Source organism: Oryx dammah, unplaced genomic scaffold (genome assembly GCF_014754425.2).
Source record: "Oryx dammah isolate SB20612 unplaced genomic scaffold, SCBI_Odam_1.1 HiC_scaffold_29, whole genome shotgun sequence".
Classification (NCBI taxonomy): Eukaryota; Metazoa; Chordata; class Mammalia; order Artiodactyla; family Bovidae; genus Oryx; species Oryx dammah.
In genome coordinates, this window is record NW_024070213.1 from 75,022,066 (window position 1) to 75,045,443 (window position 23,378).

Below are 23,378 nucleotides of genomic sequence, written 5' to 3' on the forward strand. Positions count from 1 at the left end.
ATCTTCCTTAAGACTGACTGGTTTGATCTTGCTGTCCAAGGGACTTTCAGGAGTCTTCTCCAGCACCACATTTTGAAGGCATCAATTCTTTGGCATTCTTCCTTCTTTGTGGTCCAGCTCTCACAACTGTACGTGACCACTGGGAAGACCATAGCCTTGACTACATGGACCTTTGTTGGCAGAGTAATGTCTCTGCTTTTCAACACACTGTCTAGGCTTGTCATCGCTTTCCTGCTGAGAAACAATCATCTGATTTCGTGGCTGCAGTCAACCATCTGCAGTGATTTTGGCACCCAAAAAGAGGAAATCTGTTACTACTTCTACCTTTTGCCTTTCTATTTGCCACAGAGTAATAGGGGCAGATGCTATAATCTTGGTTTTTAAAATATTTAGTCTTAAGTCAGTTCTTTCACTCTCCTCCTTCACCCCCATCAAGCAGCTCTTTAGTTCCTCTTCACTTTCTATCATTACAGTGGTATCATCCATATTTCTGAGGTTGTTGATGTTTCTCCTGCTTATCTTGATCCTAGCTTGTAACTCATCTAGCCCACATTTCTCATGATATGCTCAGCATATAGGTTAAATAAATAAACAAGGTAACAGCAGACAGCCCTGTTGTACATCTTTCTTGATCTTGAACCCATCAATATTTTCATATGGGGTTCTAACTGTTGCTTCTTGACGCAAATACAGGTTTCTCAGGAGACAGGTAAGATGGTCTGGTATTCCCATCTCTCTAAGAACTTTCCAATATGTCATGATCTATACAGTCAAAGGCTTTAGCATAGTCAATGAAACAGAGATAGATGTTTTTCTGAAACACCCTTCTTTTCTCTATAATCCAGTGAATTTCTAGTTCCTCTTTCTTTTCTAAACTCAGCATGGGATTTAGTTTATGGTCCCACTGAATTAATTAAATATAAATGTGCTAGCATAAGTAATTATTAAAAACAGTTGAATAAAAGAAAAGCAAGCTGTGAAGGTTCATGTACTTGAATTACATTTATATAAATTAATGTACAAAAAAGTACTATAAAAATGAGGATTATAGTCAGACATGCTTCAGAATTACAGCTATGTATGGAGAAAAAGGGAAGGGTACACAATGAGCTTAACTAAATTTAAAGTTTTCCTTTTAAAAACGTGTAAAACAAAAGAGACAGTATTTCAATAGTTAATAAATTTGAATGGGACTATTATGAACCTTGTTGTATTTCTTATAGTCTTATATACCTAAACTATTTCATAACATTAAAAAAAATTATCTGAATTTTTTATGAAGCACTTCAGAAGTATGTTTATGTGGAAAGAAAACATCTAAACCTCATGAAAATATTTATTTTTAATGTAATAGATGATAATTCTTATTATAAGATAGTCATAATACTTACCATTTGATGCAGTAAAATCAATAGCCACTGTGAAATTGATTTGTGTTCTAAAATATAAATAAATAAGAATCATTAATAATTGAATAACCTCATGATTTCTATTTTTGCCATATTTTTAATATCATTAATTTTCTTAAATGGTATTACTACAACTATGTTACAGCACACACTGAATAGTATCAGATAGGTAGTTTTACAAGCTAAGAACTTGGCAAAATAATTTTACAATCACGCAACTATAAAATACAAAATAAAGCATCAGGAATAAATATAGATCTTGTTTGAGAGCACAATAATTAAGTGAGGAGCTCATAATGAAGTCAAACTGTAAATAATAATTTGCCAGTATCCAATGTCAACATTTATTATTAATTTACTTTCAAGACTATTCTTTAGTCAATGTGAAATTATTATACCCTTAGAAGTATGGCATTGCTAAAATCATGTCTAATTAATTCTTTCCAACAATCCTGAAAAAAAGGATTTTCTTTTGCTTTTTTCATGACTCAAGTGTTTCAAATACTGATCTAACCCTCAGTGCTCACAGTATTCTTGTGCTCATGTGTGTATTTATAGATTATACAAATATCTACATAGATGAGATTGGTTATATATGCTTTAAAATTTTCAGCACATGGTAATTATGCAAAATTACTTTGCTGGATTAGAACCAAGGAACTGGCATTCACAGTAAAGATTCACTTTTTTGGATACACCTCTGATCACTTCATGGGAAATAGATGGGGAAACAGTGGAAATAGTGTCAGACTTTATTTTTTTGGGCTCCAAAATCACTGCAGATGGTGACTGCAGCCATGAAATTAAAAGATGCTTACTCTTTGTAAGGAAAGTTATGACTAACCTAGAAAGCATATTCAAAAGCAGCGACATTGCTTTGCCAACAAAGGTCCATCTAGTCAAGGTTATGGTTTTTTCAGTGGTCATGTATGGATGTGAGAGTTGGACTGTGAAGAAAGCTGAGCACCAAAGAATTGATGATTTTGAACTGTGGTGTTGGAGAAGACTCTTGAGAGTCCCTTGGACTGCAAGGAGATCCAACCAGTCCATTCTGAAGGAGATCAGCCCTGGGTGTTCATTGGAAGGAATGATGCTGAAGCTGAAACTCCGATACTCTGGCCACCTCATGCGAAGAACTGACTGATTGGAAAAGACTTTGATGCTGGGAGGGATTGGGGGCAAGAGGAGAAGGGGACGGCAGAGGATGAGATGGCTGGATGGCATCACCGACTCGATGGACATGAGTTTGGGTAGGCTCCGGGAGTTGGTGATGGACAGGGAGGCCTGGCGTGCTGTGATTCATGGGGTTGCAAAGAGTCGGACATGACTGAGTGACTGAACTGAACTGAACTGAACTGACTCTTCCTATATGTAATTCCACTTCTTTCTCACCAAAGAAGGCATAAAGCACAAATAAATGACAATGATATGGAAAACCTGCTATCAAATATAATTTACAAAATAACTTTTAATTTAAAAAGTAAATAATTTGAAAATATGAGTACGTAGTCTATGTTTGTGTGTTTTAACAACAAGTTACTTTTGATACACTGTAGAATTTATCTAACACATCAAAGTTGGAGCTGTTGTTTAAATGGTGGTGGTGATGATAATGATGATGGTGATGATGACAGGTGTGACAGTATAGAGTTCCTTGTAGTTCTGTTAGTATAAAGTATAGTATACTATTTCTTTCTTCTGTAACAACTGAGCCTGAAAAATCCTTATATAATTCAGTTGTTGAAAAACGTTCACTTCTTATCCCTAGGGAATAAATAAGTTTGTGCTTTACATTAATGAAAACTAATATGGATTCTCTTTATAGTTAGATGGTAATTTTTTTCTCAGAGTAGAAATTAGGTTTATAGGCTAAGAATATAGGCTAATTTGGAGCATAACAGTTTAAAACACATACAACATTTAGAGAAAGAATCAGTGAAGCATTTGGGAGAATATTTTTAGATAATAAATCCCTTTGAGGAATTGGAAAGAACAGTTATCAGCACACTGCTTTGTCATTCTGCTGCTACAGAGAAAGTAACTATAATACAGGGTATAGTATGGTGAATTAGAAAGGGTTTATTAGATTTTAAGTCTCAATGAACTAGGTTTGAATTTCAGCAACCCAGTTGCTGACATTAGCCAAGTTTAAAAACTCTCAGAGGGCAGGGGCTTGGCAAGTAACAATAAAGCAAGGACTGACAAAAAAACTACATGAAATACTCTGTCTGTCTCTTCTTTTTACAGATGAGGAAATTAATCATAGTAACACTTAACTTTCCACATAAGTTATAAATGCAAGTTCTGGAATTCAAATTCACATGTAACCTCCAAGACCATATTCATAAACTTCAAAGAAAAGACAGGCTACTAACCAAAGAACTATACTATACATAAGGATAAAAAAAGAGAGGAAAGTATTTACAGAAAAGTTCAGCTAGAAATACAAACTAAATGATAAAAACCAAGTAGATTAGGTACAACAAAAATGTAAAAAAAGGAGAGAAAATTTAAAAAGAAGAGAAAGGAAGGAAAGAAAGAAGGAGGGGAGAGGAGGAGGGAAGAAGGGAGGGAGGGGGAGGAAGGAAGGAAAAAAGAAAGGAAGAGGAAAAGGGGGGAGAAGGGGAGCCAGGCTGTACTAAGAGTACTTATGAAACTTTGCAGGGTGAGGCGTTCCAAGACAATATAAAAGATAAGTGCATTTAGCACTAAATGATAGCTAAGACTATTTGATAATAATGGTGCCACACAGAAAGCCAACAAGTAAAAACAGTCATTCGGTGTTTAGTTGATTTCAAGATCTGATTACTTCCTTGCCTCATTCTGTGTATCAGGAAGAATCTCACTCCTTTATCGTTTTGAATCAGCAGTATTTTAATCAGAAAGGAAAATATGATGGCTCATAAATCATTTCATGGTTGTGATGATCCTTTAACTTATCATCATGCCATTTGGATTTTTCCATCCAAAAATCTACAATTATTTATTCAGCATCTTTTGATTATCAAGGTCTGTGCTAAGTGAAAAAGAGAAAATGGGAGCAAAGCAACTATCCTCGAACTCCTAGAGTTCCACTTCAACTTCCTACAATTAAAAACAATAACAAAACAGCACAGCAGTTCATCATCTTGACAAAGGCAGATGCGTACCAGCTAGCTGTTGAAATCTAGAACCCATAAATGAAGTTGAGATGCCCACACACCACTAGTATTTTCATTCTTGCCATGCCAGTACCAAGACTGTGCTTCTGCCTTGATATACTGATATGCACTGTAGTTCACTCTTGGGTTCTGGACCTGCCCTGAACTCAGGTTCACTTCCTCAGGAACTATTATCCAGCCTAACCCTTCTTGTGCCTAGCTCACCAGGGCCTAAACTTTGAACTTTTCTGTCTTACCTTTTCCCTCTTTCCTAAAAGCAGTTCGACTACTTGAATGACAACTACCTGAATAACAAATTTAGAGCTGTCTGGTTGGGAAGATTCCCTGGAGAAGGGAAAGGCCTGAAGTGTAAAGTTTATCAAATTTCTGGATCTACCAGAATTTCAGGTTTTTTCTAGAACTTGATCCTCCCATGTCAGATTTCCTTTTCTTCACACTGACTCCTAAGGTCCCGATCTACTCAACCCAAAACAGAGCTATAAATGATCTAATTTTGTTAGAAGATGTCATCTGGGTACTTTAAACAAAATTGCCCTCCAGGAAGTAATTATAAGCTTTTATTATGACTTTATTTTCCTTCCTAAAATTTTAGATTTCTGTGGGATCAGTGAAATGTCAAAAGTAAGAATAAAAAGAAACTGGAGACAAGTGATATGATTCCTGAACTGTTTATGCTAATATTTTTGTCCTTATTATATTTACCTTTCATAAATTAACAAACATTTGTACACTCTCCAGATTTTGAAGCTTGATTTCAGTGTTATTTTTAACACAATTAAAGTGTTCCAAAATACAACTTTGGAAGCAGATAAGCTCATAATCCTGTAGTTCAAGAACTCTTTATCAAAGAAAGTATGCAAGATGGCCAACCTGTCTCAAATCTAGTTTAGAAAATCTAGTTTAGAAAATATCTCATAAGCGACATAATCAAAACAAACAAAATAAGTCATATTATACCTAACCAAAAATAGAAGCACTATCCCATAGAATCCCATTTTTATTTTATTTGTGGTCATGCTGTGGCTGGCAGACTTTTAGTTTCCTAAAAGGGATTGAATCCAAGCCCAAGCAGTGAAAGCACTGAATCCTAACCACTAGACCACTAAGGAATTCCCTAGTATCTCATTTGAAATGAGGTAGTTGCTGAAGAGATGAATGATGCCTTGCAGAAAACCTATAAACTTTTATATTAGATTGGAGTTATAACTCATTTGCAAAATTACATCTCTGAATCTCAATTTACTCATATGATAGATAGGTAACAGCTGCTCTGAAGAAGATATCTGGTTATTAGAAATAAAATCCTGAAGTACTGGAACATAATAAATGTTCTGCATGCTAGATGACAAATCTCTTGAGGAATCCATGTTGTCCTTTCCTTATTCATATTAATCTTTTCCTCTGTTGAGTCAGAAGAGACAGTTTTCCCATTACATTAACATATAGGTATTTCTTTTTCAATTAATTCTTCCCATAGAGGTGGTAAGTGGTGTATCACAACTGGTATAATGAACCCCGAGGGGGTGTAGGCAGTAAGAGGTACACAATCTGCAGATTACTTAAAAACAATATTGTAATCTACTAATATACAGACTACATCTTAATATTACCATACTCTTAACATGTATGTGCATGAAAAGTTACTTCAGTCGTGTCGAACTCTTTACAACCCAATGGACTACAACCCACCAGGCTCCTCTGTCCATGGGATTTTCCAGGCAAGAATACTGGAGTGGGTTACCATGCCCTCCTCCAGGAGATCTTCCAGACCCAAGGACTGAACCCACGACTTCTGGTCTCCTGCATTGACAGGCAGGCTCTTTATCAATAGCTCCAACTGGGAAGCCCATACTCTTAACAGTTCTAAGCAATGTCAGTGATAACTTCCCACCCTTTCACAGCCTGCCCTTGGTAAGCCACCTTTGCTGATTTCCTTTCCGCTGGCTCCCAAGGTTTCAGTTGCTCACCAGAAAGAAACATGGTGTGGCTAGTAGTGCACACTCTGATAATGAAACATAACTAAAATAGACTGTCAATATCTTGGCTAAATTAGCATTGGTTCTGATGATGAAACATACAGGCAATTTTCTTTGACTTTGAAATCTATAGTTTTGAAATGAATCACTTGAAAAAAATAGCATAAATTGGCAATTAAATCGCAATCTTAAAGGCTATAACTGGACATCTCTCAAGCCTGCATTTGTATATACAAAAATTAGAATCGAGCATTAGCCAAAATACTGCTCATGAATCTTAATACTTCCAAAAGTTTCTTTTCCAAATCACGTTTTAGATGATTTTAGTTTGGATATTATGATGTTTTATGTGAATGCATTTTTAGAAGGCAGAATGGCTTTATTTTTTATTATATTTATCCCCATTCAGCACTGCAGGGTTTAGCTCTAATTGATGAATGTAAAACACCTAGGTGCCACAAGAAGCATTGTAAAGCACTATAAACACTCTAGATATGTATATTCATTTTTCAAAACAACAATTAAAAGTGCTGCATCTTCTGGCAAGATGTGGTTCCTGAGATAACATATCCAATACAATTCCACCAATTTCATAAAACTAAGACAAACGTTTTATAGCATCATACACTTGCTTCAAGTAGTTTTCAAAAAATCCTTATGGGGCTTGTTAATAATGGCACTTACTGATATTCAACTCACCTTTAAAATGGCATATTAAGAAACCAGCTTTGAGCCTCTACAGTGAGCTTATAATAGGTAGGAAGGTAGCTTTAGCTCTTCTTCTAAGACTTTTTAATTAGAGTGGAATGTAAATCTTTTTCTGTATAATTTTGGACAAGTTTTAGATTCAGTGTCAAGAGTTCGGGCGATTGAGCGCAATGGAAGGAATAACCTGGCATTATCCTTCAAAGAGAACTGAACTTTAAAAAAGACTTTTACTAACTTTATAAAGTTGAATATGTCTTTTTCTCTCCCTGTCTCTGATAATTAGGACATTTGCCACCAACAATATTATGATGATTAAATGAGTAAAGACATATTAGAACTTTAAACAAATTCAGATTATTCAGAAAAATGATAGCTATTTGCCATTTAATCCACAAAATCAGCCTATGAGATAGGCATTATTATTTTTATTTTTGTTTCTATTCCATAGAAACATAAACAGGTTGTGCTAGCAAGGAAAGATCTAAGATTTGAACCAGGCAGTTAGTACCAGAAACCAAATTCTTGGTCATTATAATGCATTGTCATCAGTTAAATTCAGAATTCAACAACTTATAACCCCTGTTCAGCTGAAGGATATGACAGAACTGGATTTTAGGATGAACTATTATGGATTAGAAATTGTACTTTTTAAGAGCATATGAAAAATGAGAGTATTTTAGAATTTGGTTCAGTTCAGTCAGTCAGTCATGTCTGACTCTTTGAGACCCCATGGAATACAGGACACCAGGCTTCTCTATCACTATCTCCTGGAGCTTGCTCAAACTAATGTCCATCAAGTCAGTGATGCCCTCCAAACGTCTCATCCTCTGTCCTCCTCTTCTCCTCCTGCCTTCAATCTTTCCCACAATCAGGGTCTTTTCCAATGAGTCAGTTCTTCCCATCAGGTGGCCAAAATATTGGAACTTCAGCTTCGGCATCAGTCCTTCCAATGAATATTCAGGACTAATTTCCTTTAGGATTGACTGGTTTGGTCTTCTTGTAGCCCAAGGTACACTCAAGAGTCTTCTCCAACATTACAATTCAAAGCATCAGTTCTTCAGCGCTCAGCTTTCTTTAGGGCTTCCCTGTAGCTCAGCTGGTAAAGAATCTGCCTGCAATGCAGGAGACCCCGATTTGATTCCTGGGTCAGGAAGATCCCCTGGAGAAGGGGACAGCTACTCACTTTAGTATTCTGGCCTGGAGACTGAATAGTCCATGGGGTTGCAAAGAGTAGGACATGACTGAGCAACTTTTACTTTCAGCTTTCTTTAGGGTTCAACTCTTACATCCACACATGACTACTGAAAAAACCACAGCTTTAACTAGATGGACCTTTGTTGGCAAAGTGATGTCTCTGCTTTTTAATATGCTGTCTACGTTGGTCATGGTTTTTCTTCCAAGGGGCAAGCGTCTTCTAATTTCATGGCTGCAGTCACCATCTGTAGTGATTTTGGAGCCCAATAAAACAGTCTGTCACTATTGTCTGTTTTCATTGTTTCCCCATCTATTTGCCATGAAGTGATGGGACTGGATGCCATGATCTTTGTTTTTTGAATGCTGAGTTTTAAGCCATCTTTTTCACTCTCCTCTTTCACTTTCATCAGGAGGCTATTTAGTTCCTCTTTCTGCCATATGTGTGGTGCCATCTGCACATCTAAGGTTGTTGATATTTCTCCCGGCAATCTTGATTCCAGCTTGTGCTTCATCCAGCCCAGCTTTTCTCATGATGTACTCTACATATACGTTAAATAAGTAGGGTGACAATATACAGCCTTGATGTACTCCTTTCCCAACTTGGAACCAGTCCATTTTTCCTTGTCTGGTTCTAACTGTTCTTGACCTGCATACAGATTTTTCAGGAAGTAGGTAAGCTTGGTCTGGCACTACCATCAGCAACCATTTATTTAATTGACTTAATGTTTTTCCAAACATTTATCTCTTATTTTGTCTTTCCTGGAACTTGCCCACTTAGTATCTCTCCTATTACCTTCTCTGATGCCCCCTTTCAGTTAGTATGTAAGGAAAATAAGCAGTTCATGCTCCTAATCTTGATCTTGCCTTCCTCCAAATCACTAAAACCAGATATAGAGTTGAGATAATTTCTGGCAAAGGCAACATAAAAGCATTTTTTTCTTTTCCTGGAAAGTCTAGTCTATCAGTTTTGTTTTTTGGTGCTTGTGATATGAGCTATAGAAAGAGGAAGGTCACAGATGAAAAAATCTGAGCTAGAGAGACATAGAGGTTTGTAATCTAGTAAAATAAATTCTCACACTCTATGCTTAAAGTTCATGCCTGTTTCTAATGTTTCATAATGCTAAGAGATTTGGGCAAAAGAGTGGGAAGTCAGGCTTAAAGTGGCTTTCTAATTAATCTGTATTTATCCAGGGTCTACTGTATGCTCTGTTCTATAAAAATATTTTTAGATTGCCAGTCTCTTTACAGAAAAAGACTCCCCTGGTGGCTTAGATGGTACCTTAAAGGAGTATTTAGATTTCAGAACTGTCTCTGATTTTAAATGAATCTGACATTGTCCTTACCAATGATAATTGGGATATTCAGTGTCATACATTAAGAATTACTAAGTAAACATCTTTGGTTGGCAATTATACCAGATTTTTGGAATTAAAATTATTTTTAATAAGAAATAAAATAATCACAGGGAAAAACATACAGAGTATGATTAAAAATAATAACCAGGAGGTCAAAAACCCAGAAGAGGCATTTTTTTTCTTCCTTTCTTTTTTTACTCTACAGTAAGCTTACTCCTTGGAAGAAAAGTTATGACCAACCCAGATAGTATATTCAAAAGCAGAGACATTACTTTGCTGACTAAGGTCCGTCTAGTCAAGGCTATGGTTTTTCCTGTGGTCATGTATGGATGTGAGAGTTGGACTGTGAAGAAGGCAGAGCACCAAAGAATTGATGCTTTCGAACTGTGGTGTTGGAGAAGACTCTTGAGAGTCCCTTGGACTGCAAGGAGATCCAACCAGTCCATTCTGAAGGAGATCAGCCCTGGGATTTCTTTGGAGGGAATGATGCTAAAGCTGAAGCTCCAGTACTTTGGCCACCTCATGCGAAGAGTTGACTTATTGGAAAAGACTCTGATGCTGGGAGGGATTGGGGGCAGGAGGAGAAGGGGACGACAGAGGGTGAGATGGCTGGATGGCATCACTGACTCGATGGACGTGAGTCTGAGTGAACTCCGGGAGATGGTGATAGACAGGGAGGCCTAGTGTGCTGCGATTCATGGGGTCACAAAGAGTCAGACACAACTGAGCGACTGAACTGAACTGAACTGAACTGAAGGTCTCCTTTGTGGATATTATTCTATTTAGAAAATAAAAGTCTTTACTACCACAAGTCATGAATTCTAATTGTATCTTATGCTCCAGGGAAAGCATGGTGCTGCTTAGGAAAAAAAAAAAAAAAAACACAAAAAAGGAAACAAACAAACAAAAAGCTAAAGAAAAAAAAGGGCTAAAACTTAAGTTTTTATTTCACATAATGTTTCCATAAAAATTGAACTTTGACTAATTGAGAATGCATTTGTCTCATCTGCTCACTATGTACGTCCATCCATACATCTGTCTACTGCAGGTAAACAAAGGGTGTTAGGAACTGAGATAATGAATGAAAAATAACTTGCTAACAACATGATTTCACAATCAATCAGGTACATGTTTATATCAATAACTACTAAAGTAGTGCAAACCTAGAATATCCAATATTAAGAAGTAGACCTATAAAGGAGTTCCTTTGAAGGGGAAGAAATTAAAGGATTATGAAAATAATTTTGTTTAATATTTAAATGTGTTCCTTCTTAATTATGCATAATTTCTACCTGGATTCATGCAAAAACAGTGTTTTCACAATTTTCTATTCAATTATTTTTTGTGAGATGAAAAACAGAGATTGCATTTTAAAGTGTAATTCAAGAATTTCCTTCTGAGAGTTTATTCACAATCTGTTAGTCCTACATGTTCCACACCAGTCAACTGTTTTCCCCTCTGTCTAATCTTATGCTCTTACATCTTGTCCAGGGTAAGGAAAATAGTTTATACTAAATTCATGTAGAGAACAAAATGAAAACAGGAAAACCTAAACTAATGTTATCTTGAATAAGCCACAGCTAGCTAGAGTACCAATTTAATTGTAGTTACTCATATTTTATATGACGATTTTTCACCTTTTTTGAAGACCTCTGGTTTTATTTGTCAAGATTTAGCACAAGCAAAACATAACAATAGTTTCTCCTGAACTAGAGTAGGGTGAGTAAATTTCTGGATTGATGCCAACCAAATTAGCATAATGATGCTTCCTTAAGTTAGCAACAAGAAAATCCACAAATACCAGTAGCAAATGCTAATATCTTGATATTTTAAGTTAAAAGTAAGTAGTTACTATAATTTTTTATAAAAACAAAACTGAATTCAACACTTGATTCCAATCACTTCTAAATGTCATACTTATTCAGAAATATGGTGGAACACCTCTTCAAAAGAACTAACCTTGATAACTCCACAAATCTGCAAATAGCTTTGACCTCTAAAATAATCCTTTGGATTGCTTCATCGATTGCAATCCAAAATGCAGTTAATTTTATTGCTCTTTTTAAATGTAATCACAGGGCAAAAAGCAAGGCCAGATTAAGAAGAGTCTCTTTAGATGTGTATGGAAGAGAGGTGGTGTCAAAGATTAAGATGTGAGTTTTGGGGAAGTTTAGTTGAAATGTTAGCTGCAGGGAAGTATGTAGCTCCCAGCTAAATTTGGTCTTAAGCCCTGAGTGGAAAACCCTCAATCTCTTTTTGTGGGACTAGGGAAGATGGAGCAGAGGAAAAGCAAAAACAAAAGGTTCTGAAACCTGTGTTTCCAAAGATACATCTGGTTAAACATGGACTTTTACAAAGAACATCACAATGGCTAAAAAAGAGGTTCCACAGATTAAAAACTGACAGTGACTTATAATATTTATCTATTAAATTAGCAAAGTTTAAAAGTAGCAAAGCTATTCAGTAAGGGTAAGTTACAAGCAGGAATCAAGATTGTTGGGAGAAATAACAACAACCTTGGATATACAAATGATTCCACTCTAAAGGCAAAAAGTGAAGAGGAACCAAAGAGCCTCTTGTCGAGAGTGAAGGAGGAGAGTGCAAAAAGCTGGCTTAAAATTCAACATTAAAAATACTAAGATCATGGCATCTGATCCGATCACTTCATGGTAAACAGAAGGAGAAAAGGTGGAAGCAGGGACAGATTTCCTCTTCTTGGGCTCTAAAATCACTGCATATGGTGACTGTAGTCGTGAAATTAAGAAGGCATTTGCCTCTTGGCAGGAAGGCTATGACAAACTTAGACAGTGTGTTAAAAAGCAAAGACATCACTTTGTGGACAAAGGTCTGTATAGTCAGTGCTATGATCTTTCCTGTAGTCATGGACGGATGTGAGAGCTAGGCAATAAAGATGGCAGAATGCCAAAGAATTGGTGCTTTCAAACTGTGGTGTTGCAGAAGATGCTTAAGAGTCCCTTGGAAACCAAAGAGATCAAACCATTCAATCTTAAAGGAAATCAGCCCAGAATACTCTTTGGAAGGGCTGATGCTGAAGCTGAAGCTCCAATACTTTGGCCCCCTGATGCAAACAGTTGACTCATTGGAAAAGACCCTGATGATGGGAAAGATTAAAGACAGAAGGAGAAGAGGGTGACAGAGAATGAGATGGTTGGATGGCATCACTGATTCAAAGTATATGAACTTGGCAAACTCGGGGAGATGGTGAGTGACAGGGAAGCCTGGTGTGCTGCAGTTCATGGGGCATGACTTGGTGACTGAACAACAGCAAAGTATATGGTAAACTTGCGATATGAAAATATTAGAAGTATAACTTATTATCTTTATGCTTTCATCTGCACAATAATTTAGAAATATGACAGAACTGTTTCTAAGATGTGACTCTGTAGATATGCTAGATGAAGTGTACAAAAAGCTGTGCACCAGAGTTTATATTGTAACCTTGTTTATAATAGGAAAATAAAATGGACACAATTCTTCCATGGAGTTGCAAAGAGTCGGACATGACTGAGCGACTAACACTCACTTTCAAAGTGTGTATAAACAGGTTTTTAAACTGAATTATGTACATCTATATGATGGAAAACTGTTAAAATATGGTAAATCTATAAGTACTGACACAGAAACATATATACACAATATATAAAATGAAGAAAATATACATTAGAATATTGTGTACAGTGTGATGCCACTCATTAAAATAATGACGTGTGCTTGGGAATAAATAAATATCTAAATAGTGATTATCAAGAAAGTATGATCACATGGGATTCTAGTTTCATAATAGATTATTTTCATTTTACATTACTTTCTTTTTACCATTTCTCATTTCATGTTTACAATATGAAACACAAATATAGATATTTATATTTGAAATTTGGGAGACAGAATATTTCCTTTCCCAAATCTGAAACTAAAACACTAGCAAAATAAAAGTTTTTGTGGTTTCAGAAAAAATTATTATGAATAGCACTAAATACTACCGAGCTGTTTACTAGTTTACAGAATGTTTTTCATTGCAAAAAACTGGAAATCCAGACCAAGGTTATACACAAAATAGTCAATAGGCATTATTGAAAACATAATAATTGTCAGTTATTATACTTAATTCTAGTTTGAAATGAATGTAGCTCATACTCCGTTTTGCTGTTATTCAGAAAGTTTATGTATCTGCTCAATATGATTTTCCAACATTGCAGTGCATCTACTAAGAGGATGAGATTTCTTAATAGCAAGAGAAGAAAATAATATCTATTTTTTTCTGGTTGCACTGCACAGCATGTAAGATCTTAGTTTCATAACCAGGGATTTAACCCATGCTCCCTGCAGTGGAAGCACAAAGTCTTAACCACTGACTGCCAGGGGAGTCTCTTACAATGTCTAAAGAAATCAATAGGAAATATATTGAGAAAAATAAAAGTTATCTGTTGAAATATTTGGAATAGATATAGCTACATTTCTGCCTTGGTTTTCATGTTCTCCATTTCAAATGGCTACAATTTATTATTTTCATACCAGTAGAGGTTTTGAAAATGACAATATAAAACTCTGTTCCTCATTTCTTATAATTAGAGTCTATCAAGAAATCCATGAAGTAACCACTCTAATAAATCCTCATAACTCACAGTTAAATAAAGCTTAAATCTTCACAAATATCAATATCTGACAGTAAAATTTTTAGGTATTCTGCATGCCAAAGCATCACTCTCCCTTGAAAGTGAAGTCGCTCAGTCGTGTCTGACTCTTTGTGACCCAGTGGACTATAGCCCACTAGGCTCCTCTGTCCATGGGGTTCTCCAGGCAAGAATACTGGAGTGGGTTGCCATTTCCTTCTCCAGGGGATTGTCCCGACCCAGGAATCGAACCCACGTCTCCCACATTGCAGGCAGACGCTTTAACCTCTGAGCCACCAGGGAAGCCCTTCACTCTCCCTTAGGCTATGTTAATTAAACTGTATTTTTCACTAGCAGCAATGAGACAGAAAACATTAGTTCCAAAAAGATTGAAAGTTGCCAGTACATCAACTAAATAAACTTCATTATTTTTCTTTAGAAAAAGAGGAAATTATCAACATGAATATTACTCATGAGAGAAAGAGGGAGAAAGAGAAAGGAGGTGAGCAGAAATGAAAAGGAGCCAATGGAGAGATGGGTAAAGTTAATTACTTTGAGGTACTTACTATCAGGTATTAGCAATTTTACTATATGCAAATTACACTGTATAATAAGTTGATAGGTGAGAGTAAGTTTTCTGTGGGAACATAAACAAGAACTTCAGAATGAAGGGAAATAAATAAGGTATATTAAGGTCATGAAAGAAATGAAGGTTACTCATGTAAACTACAGGAAACTGAAGTGATAGGAGTGTCATGATAAAACCAGATCTCCTCACTGCATTATTAATACAAATTAGAATTTAAATTTTATACCCGGTTGCTTATAACAAGTCCTGAAGAGCAAAGACACATAAATATACATAATACAATAACTATCTTGCATTCCCTACTTGGATTCCATCACCAAAAGGGACAATATCTGTATACTAAGTATTAGAAACAGTGATGAACAATAGGTAAATGTGTAATTGTAGTATATGTAAAAGATACATGCATTTATTATATAATTATCTTTATATAAAAATGAATTGTATAAAGATTTTTCATGTCCTTTTGAGGTATAAATGTAAGTACAGTTACATTAATTATGTAGTAAATTTCAAATTGTATTTCTCCATGATCCATTTGTAAGTAAAAAATGGGTTCCAGTAAAAGTGTTGGGAAGCCAGGATTGGAACAAAGTATACCTCATGGGTTGGGGCTCCATTTATACATGACTTCTATGAGAAACCCCCTCACTGATCACAGCCTTATCATAGTGAAGGGGATTGCATAACTCACTGAAGCCATGTATGCAGGGCCACCCAAGATGAATGGGTCATGGTGAAGCATTCTGATAAAATGTGGTCCATTAGAGGATGAAATGGCAACCTACTCCAGTATTCTTGCTTGAAGAACCCCATGGACAATATGAAAAGGTAAAAAGATATGGTGCCAGAAGATCATCAGCAGCTCAAGTCAAAAGCTGTCCAATATGCTACTAAGGAAAAACACAGGGCAATTACTAATAGCTCCAATAAGAATGAAGCAGCTGCACAAAAGCTGAAATGATGCTCAGCTGTGGACGTTATCAACTGGTGAAAGTAAAATCTGACCTAATGCTATAAAGAAAAATACTGCATAGGAACTGGAATTTTAGGTCCATGAATCAAGGTAAATGGGAGAAGGTAAAGCAGGAGATGGTAAGATTGAACATTGACATCTACAGAATCAGTGAACTAGAATGGACAGGAGTGGCGAATTTAATTCAGATGACCATTATAGCTACTACTGTGGGCAAGAATCCCTTAGAAGAAAAGGAGTAGCCCTCATAATCAGCAAAAGAGTCTGATGCAGTACTTTGGTGCAGTTTCCGAAATGACAGAATGATCTCAGTTCAGTTCCAAGTCAAACCATTCAATATCACAGTGTTCCAAGTTTAGGCCCAAACCACTGATGCTGAAGATGCTTAAACTGACCCGTTCTATGAAGACCTACAACATCTTCTAGAACTAACACACACACACACACACACACACACAGACACAGACACAGACACACAAGCTCTTTTCATCATAGGAGATTGGAATACAAAAGGAGGAAGTCAAGAGATACCCAGAAAACAGGCAAGTTTGGCCTTTGAGTACAAACTGAAGCAGCACAAAGGGCTAACGGAATTTTGTCAAAAGAACATGTTGGTCATAGCAAACACCCTTTTCCAACAACCCAAGAGATGACTCTAAACACAGAAATCACAGATTGATCAATATCAAAATAAGATTGATTATGTTCTGTTCAGCTAAAGAAGGAGAAGCCCTATACAGTCATTAAAAACAAGATCTGGAGCCGACTGTGGCTCAGATCATGAGATCCTTATTGCAAAATTCAGGTCGAAATAGAAGAAAGTAGGGAAAACCAATAGGCCATTCAAGCATGACCTAAATCAAATCTCTTTTAATTAAACAAAGGAGGTGATGAATGATTCAAGGGATTAAATCAGTGCCTGAAGAACTACGAACAGAGGTTCATAACATTGGACAGGAGGCAATGACCAAAACCATCCCAAAGAAAAAGAAATGCAAGAAGGCAAAGTGATTGTCTGAGGAGGTTTTACAGATATTTGAAGAAAGAAGAGAAGTGGAAGGCAAGGGAGAAAGTGAAAGATATACACAACTGAATGCAGAGTTCCATTCAAGAATAGCAAGGAGAGATTAGAAGGCCTTTCTACATGATCAGTGGAAAGAAATAGAGGAAAACAATAGAATACAAAAGACTACAAATCTCTTCAAGAAAACTGGAGATATCAGGGGAACATTTCATGCAAGGATAGGCATGATAAAGGAGAGAAATAGTAAGGACATAACAGAAACAGAAGAGATTAAGAAGAGATGGAAAGAGTATGTAGAAGAACTAAATAAGAAAGGTCTTAATGACCTGGATAACCAGGATGGCATGGTTACTCACCTAGAGTCAGACATCCTAGAGTGTGAAGTCAAGTGGGCTTTAGGAAGCATTACTACGAACAAAGCTATTAGAGGTGATAGAATTCCAGCTGAGGTATTTAAAATCCTAAAAGATTATGCTATGAAAGTGCTGCAGTCAATATGCCAGCAAATTTGGAAAACTCAGCAATGGCCACAGGACTGGAAAAGGTCAGTTTTCATTCTAATCCCAAAGACGGGCAATGCCAAAGAATGTGCAAACCACTGTACAATTGTGCTTATTTCACATGCTAGCAAGGTTATGCTCAAAATCCTTCAAACTAGATTTGAGCAGTACATGAAATGAGAACTTCCAGAACTTCCAAGCTGAGTTTTGAAGAGGCAGAGGATCCAGAGATCAAATTGCCAACATTCATTGTATCATAGAAAAAGCAAGAGAGTTCCAGAAAAACATCTACATCTGCTTCATTGACTACGCTAAAGCCTCTGACTATGTGGAACACAAAAAACTGTGGAAAATTCTCAAAGAGATGGGAGTACCAGACCACCTTATCTGTTGCCTGAGAAACCTATGGGTCAAGAAGCAACAAAGCCAGACATGAAACAACTGACTGATTCAAAATTGGATAAGAAGTACAAGGTGATATATCATCACTTTGTTTATTTAACTTTTATGTAGAGTATATCATGCGAAATTCCAGGCTGGATGAATCACAAGCTAGAATCAAGCCTGCCAGGAGAAATATCAGCAACACCAGATATGCAGATGATATTACTATAATGGCAGAAAGTGAAGAGGAATCAAAGAGCCTCTTGATGAGGGGGAAAGAGAAGAGTGAAAAAAACTGGCTTGAAACTCAACATTAAAAACAAAATCAAAATACAAAGCTAAAATCATGGCATCTCGTCTCATCACCTAATGGCAAATAGAAGGGAAAAAGTGGAAATAGTGACAGATTTTCTTTTCTTGGGCTCCAAAATCACTGTAGACGATGGCTACAGTCATGAAATTGAAAGATGCTTGTTCCTTGGAAAGAGCTATGACAAACCTAGACATTGTATTTAAAAGCAAGAGACTGTCAACAGACGTCTGCATAGTCAAAGCTATGGTTTTTCCAGTAGTCATATGCTAATCTGAGTGTTGGACCATAAAGAAGGCTAAGTGCCGAAGAACTGATGCTCTCAAATTATGATGCCGGAAGACCCCTGAGAGTCTCTTGGACTGCAAGGAGACCAAGCCAGTCAATTCTAAAGGAAATCAACTCTGAATGTTCACTGGAAGGACTATTGTTGAAGTTGGATCTCCAATACTTTGGCCACCTGATGCGAAGAGATGAAAAATATCTGATGCTGGGAAAGATTGAAGGCAAAATTAGCAGGGGGTGGCAGAAGATGAGGTGGTTGGATGACAGCATCGACTCAATGAACGTGAATTTGTGCAAACTCCAGGTAATAATGGAAGAAGACAAAAGAGCCTGCCATGCTAAAGTCCATAGGGTTGCAAGGAGTCAAACACAATGTAGCTATTGAAAAACAACAATCCGGCAGAAAAGGTCACATTCTTCCAGCACAGACAGTGCTATAAATTGGACATGTGTAAGCCAAAAATAAATAAAGTAAAATAAAATCTTGGAGGTGGTAAGCAGTATAAAAATGACAGTGGTCAAGAAGTTTATTGCTTAGGTATTATTGAAACCCGTTTCTACTAATTAGCCCTAGGGATCTTCAAAAGGAGAATATGAATACCCAATAAAATTGACTTATTCATAACAGATTCTGAAAATATCTTTAATGATAGATTCACATGAAAATATTACTAGATTTGTACTGCTGACAATACATATTGGGTATTTCTTTCTCTCTCTCACACACACACACCACTCACTTAAAGACTTACAAAGCAAAGCCAAGAAAACAAACTTGAAAAGAATTTTTAACTTTAAAACTTGAAATTATCATTTCAACATGCAAATTATAGCCAGATCTATCAAGTGCTTTTTTTTCCTTAAAAAAAAAGTTTATAAAGAGCATGCTAAGAGAGTTCATCTTTTTTATCTTTTTACCTACAGTACCAAGGAGTTTATTTACATAGGAATATATTTTTTATGACAAATTCAACTTTCTATTTTCCCATCTTCAAAAGACAACAATATTCACAGATATTGGAATACTAAGGAGAGTTGGCAAACTTTTTTCCTTCTTAGTATGTTTTCCTTTGACTTTATTGAAACAATCATCCTGTAGTCTCAGTCTATGTCCAAGTGGCAGGTTTCAAGATGCCCGTATATAGCAAAGATTGCCCACTTGGCTAGTATAGCTTTTGTCTTGTTTTAACAAACAGCAATAGGGGTTAAGCTCTCTGTTTTGGGGAAAACTGTGTTTGTTCCTTTGCCCCCACTTCTTTGGCTTGACAACACTCTAGCAATAAATCAGCATTGGCAAAAACAAACAAAAAAGAACAACAAAACTCTCTTAATCATCATTTGGAAGAGGTTTACAGAAGTGTTGTCTCTGACTGCTGTTGTCATGAAGTTTCTAAATACATTCAAATTTGCCTCTCAGCATTGCTTAAGCAATGAAACAATTTCAGAAAATGACTTACCCTCCCTTAATATAGTCAAGGAATGAAACTTCTGTTTCTACCAAGAAAGACAGCAAGGTGACCTGAAGAAAGAAAACAAAAATAAGAGAATTATATACTAGTACTCATTGCAATCCCAACCGGACTTTTTTCTGTGTTAGAGAGAAAATTATATTTCCTAGCATTTTGTAAATCAATAAAGATAATCTATTTCAAACTTTGCTAGGACTAATTATTCTTACATTTAAAATTATCAGAAGAAAAGGGGCTAAAAATTAAGTAACTCCTTTCTATGACCAATTTACCTCCTTTGAAGAACAACATGCAAATTATCTACAAGCACACAGGGTTTCTTCACTTTGTCAGGTCTGCTTGATTTTCTCATGTGATTTCATTAAATGAAGAATTCATAATGAAACTTCTTCCCTCAGGCACAATTCAACCCCTAAACAACTTGCAGAAAGCTGGGTTGCTATGTCCTATGAGGTGTTCTCTATTACAATCATTCCCATAGAAAGTTAATATTTTATTATATACTTTCATATTAAAACTGTAATGAAAGAGTTCAGTTTTTAGTTGCTTCTATTTGACACCAAATACTATATATATATATATATATTTATATTTATATTTTTTTTTTAATTCATCTATTTAATCCTTAATGTATAACATAAAATTTGACTTACTGTTCCTGAATTAGTGTATTTCTTCTTTTTTCCTTTCTTTCTGGGATTTATCACCTTAAAGAGTAGATAAAACAATTACAATGTTAGGATTTATACTGAAATATTTTAAAAATGTATAGTCCAACCTGGTATCTTCACATCTTATGGATTTATTTACTTACTAATGTCTTTAGTCGGAGAAGGCGATGGCACCCCACTCCACTACTTTTGTCTGGAAAATCCCATGGACAGAGGAACCTGGTAGGCTGCAGTCCATGGGGTCGCAAAGAGTCGGACACGACTGAGCGACTTCACTTTCACTTTTTACTTTCATGCATTGGAGAAGGAAATGGCAACCCACTCCAGTGTTCTTGCCTGGAGAATCCCAGGGATGGGGGAGCCTGGTGGGCTGCCGTCTATGGGGTCGCACAGAGTCGGACACGACTGAAGGGACTTCGTAGCAGCAGCAGCAATGTCTTTAGTACAACTCCTTGATGAGTCTATCAGCCAAAATGTCTCTGCAAAATGACTAGTGATTATTTTCTTTAAAAAAATCTTTTTTTCAGTAATATTCTTCTCAATTACCTTAGGCATTGATTACCCTACCCATATACATCTTCTTGCTGTGAGGTCTCAAATATTAGTGATTGATTTGTAGAAAAACTATAGATTTCTCAAATAAAATATATTTAAGACATAACAGTTCTTATTTGATTATATACACTAATGACAAATCATTCAAATATTTGACTCTTTAATGTCTCTGTGCATGCGTGCTAAGTCGCTTCAATTGTGTCTGACTCTTTTTGACCCTATGGAGCATAGCACTCCAGACTCCTTTGCCCATGGAATTCTCCAGCAAGAATACTGGAGTGGGTTGCCATGCCTTCCTCCAGGGGATCTTCTCTACCCAGGGATCAAACTCATGTCTCTTATGCCTCCTGCATTGGCAGGTGGTCTTTACCACTAACATCACCTGGTGGTGGTGTTGGTGTTGGTGGTGTAGTTGTTAAGTCGTGTCTGACTTTTGTGACCCCATGGACACAGGCTCCTGCCAGGCTCCTCTGTCCATGCCATTCCCCAGGCAAGAATACTGGAGTGGGTTACCATTTCCTCCTCCAGGGGATGTTCCTGACCCAGGGGTCGAAACCAGGTCTCCTGCATTGCAGGCAGATTCTTTACCAACTGAGCTAGGAGGAAAGCCCCTTGTAGCATCAGCTGGAAAAGCATTTAAGGGCTCTACTTATTGCTTAATAATGATAGGAATTTCCATCAGACACATAATAATGTATAAAAGGTTGGAGTCCTGGGGAGAGTCCTGGTGGGAGTCACACAGATTCACAAACCTAGAAATAGGCTGACAGACTGAGGTCTCAATTGTGCACTCTGAAAAGGAACCTTGGCCCAGGACCATCCTACCGAACAAAGGTACTGGAGCCAGTCTCATCCACCCAGCAGCAAACCTAATCCACACTCACCTGAGCCCCTAGTAACTACCATACCATCAGTAGATCCTACTGTATACCTATCAATTGCTTCAATGCCAGCTCTAAACCACCACAACTGCAGTTTTAAAGGTAGCCCCAAAAGCCTGGAGAACCACCAGGAGAAGGTCTTTACCTGACATAATAAGTCTATAAATCAGCAGGCAGCATTTATTTATTTACTTATTTTCACTTTAGGAATTTTATTTCATTCTCAATTGGATTTTAAATGATATGACCTACAGGTTTTTCATTGTCTGTCCCATTTAATTCTGCCTGGCTGAGAATCATGCCCTACAAGGTAGGCAAGATAAGAAGCCATCTATAGGGACTTACTCCTCTTTGTTTTATCTTCTTATTGGTAGTTATAGACTCTTAACAAGAATATAAAAGTAATCTGTGTGATTTATGTTTTTTTTTTTTCTACACAGACTTTAAAAGAATAAATGTAGAAAAAGATTTTAACCATTATTGGAGTCAAAAACAACAACCCAAACATCTGATTAAATGCCAGCTTGTAGAGTAGCTAATTGTTTGAATGTGTTCCTTAATGCTCTTGCTGCTTGAGTTGTTTCTGATTTTTTTCTAACATTTTGTTTTGCTTTGTATTTAAAATGTTTTCTTTTTTCTTTTTATATTTTTTTTTATTGAAGTATAGTTGATTTACAGTGTAGTGCCAATCTCTGCTGTACAGCAAAGTGACTCAGTTTTATACATATATAAATACAATCTTTTAAAATGTTCTTCTCCATTATGATTTATCCTAGGACATTGGATATAGTTCCCTGTGCTAAACAATAGGACCTTGTTGTGTATCTATTCTAAATGTATAGTTTGCATTTACCAACCCTAAATCCTAGTCACCCTTCCTCTTGGCAACCACAAGTTTGATCTCTATGTTTGTGAGTCTGTTTCTATTTTGTAGATAGGTTCATATGTGCCATATTTTAGATTCCACATATAAGTGGTATCATACGGTATCTGTCTTTCTCTTTCTGACTTACTTCACTTAGTATAATAATCTCTAGTTGCCTCCATGACACTGCAAATGGCGTTATTTTTTTATGACTGAGTAGTATTCCATTGTATATTTGTAGTACCTACTCTTTATCTATTCATCTGTCAATAGACATTTAGGTTGCTTCCATATTTTGACTACTGCGAACAGTGCTGTTATGAACATAAGTGTCTGTATAGCTTTTGAATTACAGTTTTGTCTGGGTATATGCCCAGGAATAGGATTGCTGGATCATATGGTAATTTTATATTTAAATTTCTAAGGAACATCCAT

The 23,378-nt window shown here is 36.4% G+C and overlaps 1 protein-coding gene across 2 annotated transcripts in view; it reads right to left on the reverse strand.

Moving 5' to 3' along the window:
- Positions 1–23,378, reverse strand: part of CPNE8 (copine 8) — a 256,264-nt gene that overhangs the window by 39,229 nt on the left and 193,657 nt on the right. For both annotated transcript variants that reach the window (XM_040233468.1, XM_040233469.1), the window contains 3 exons: positions 20,625–20,678; positions 19,960–20,021; positions 1,392–1,438 (listed from right to left, as the gene is read on the reverse strand). In XM_040233468.1, coding sequence (XP_040089402.1) covers positions 1,392–1,438; positions 19,960–20,021; positions 20,625–20,678 — 163 coding nt within the window. The remainder of the gene's footprint in view (positions 1–1,391; positions 1,439–19,959; positions 20,022–20,624; positions 20,679–23,378) is intronic.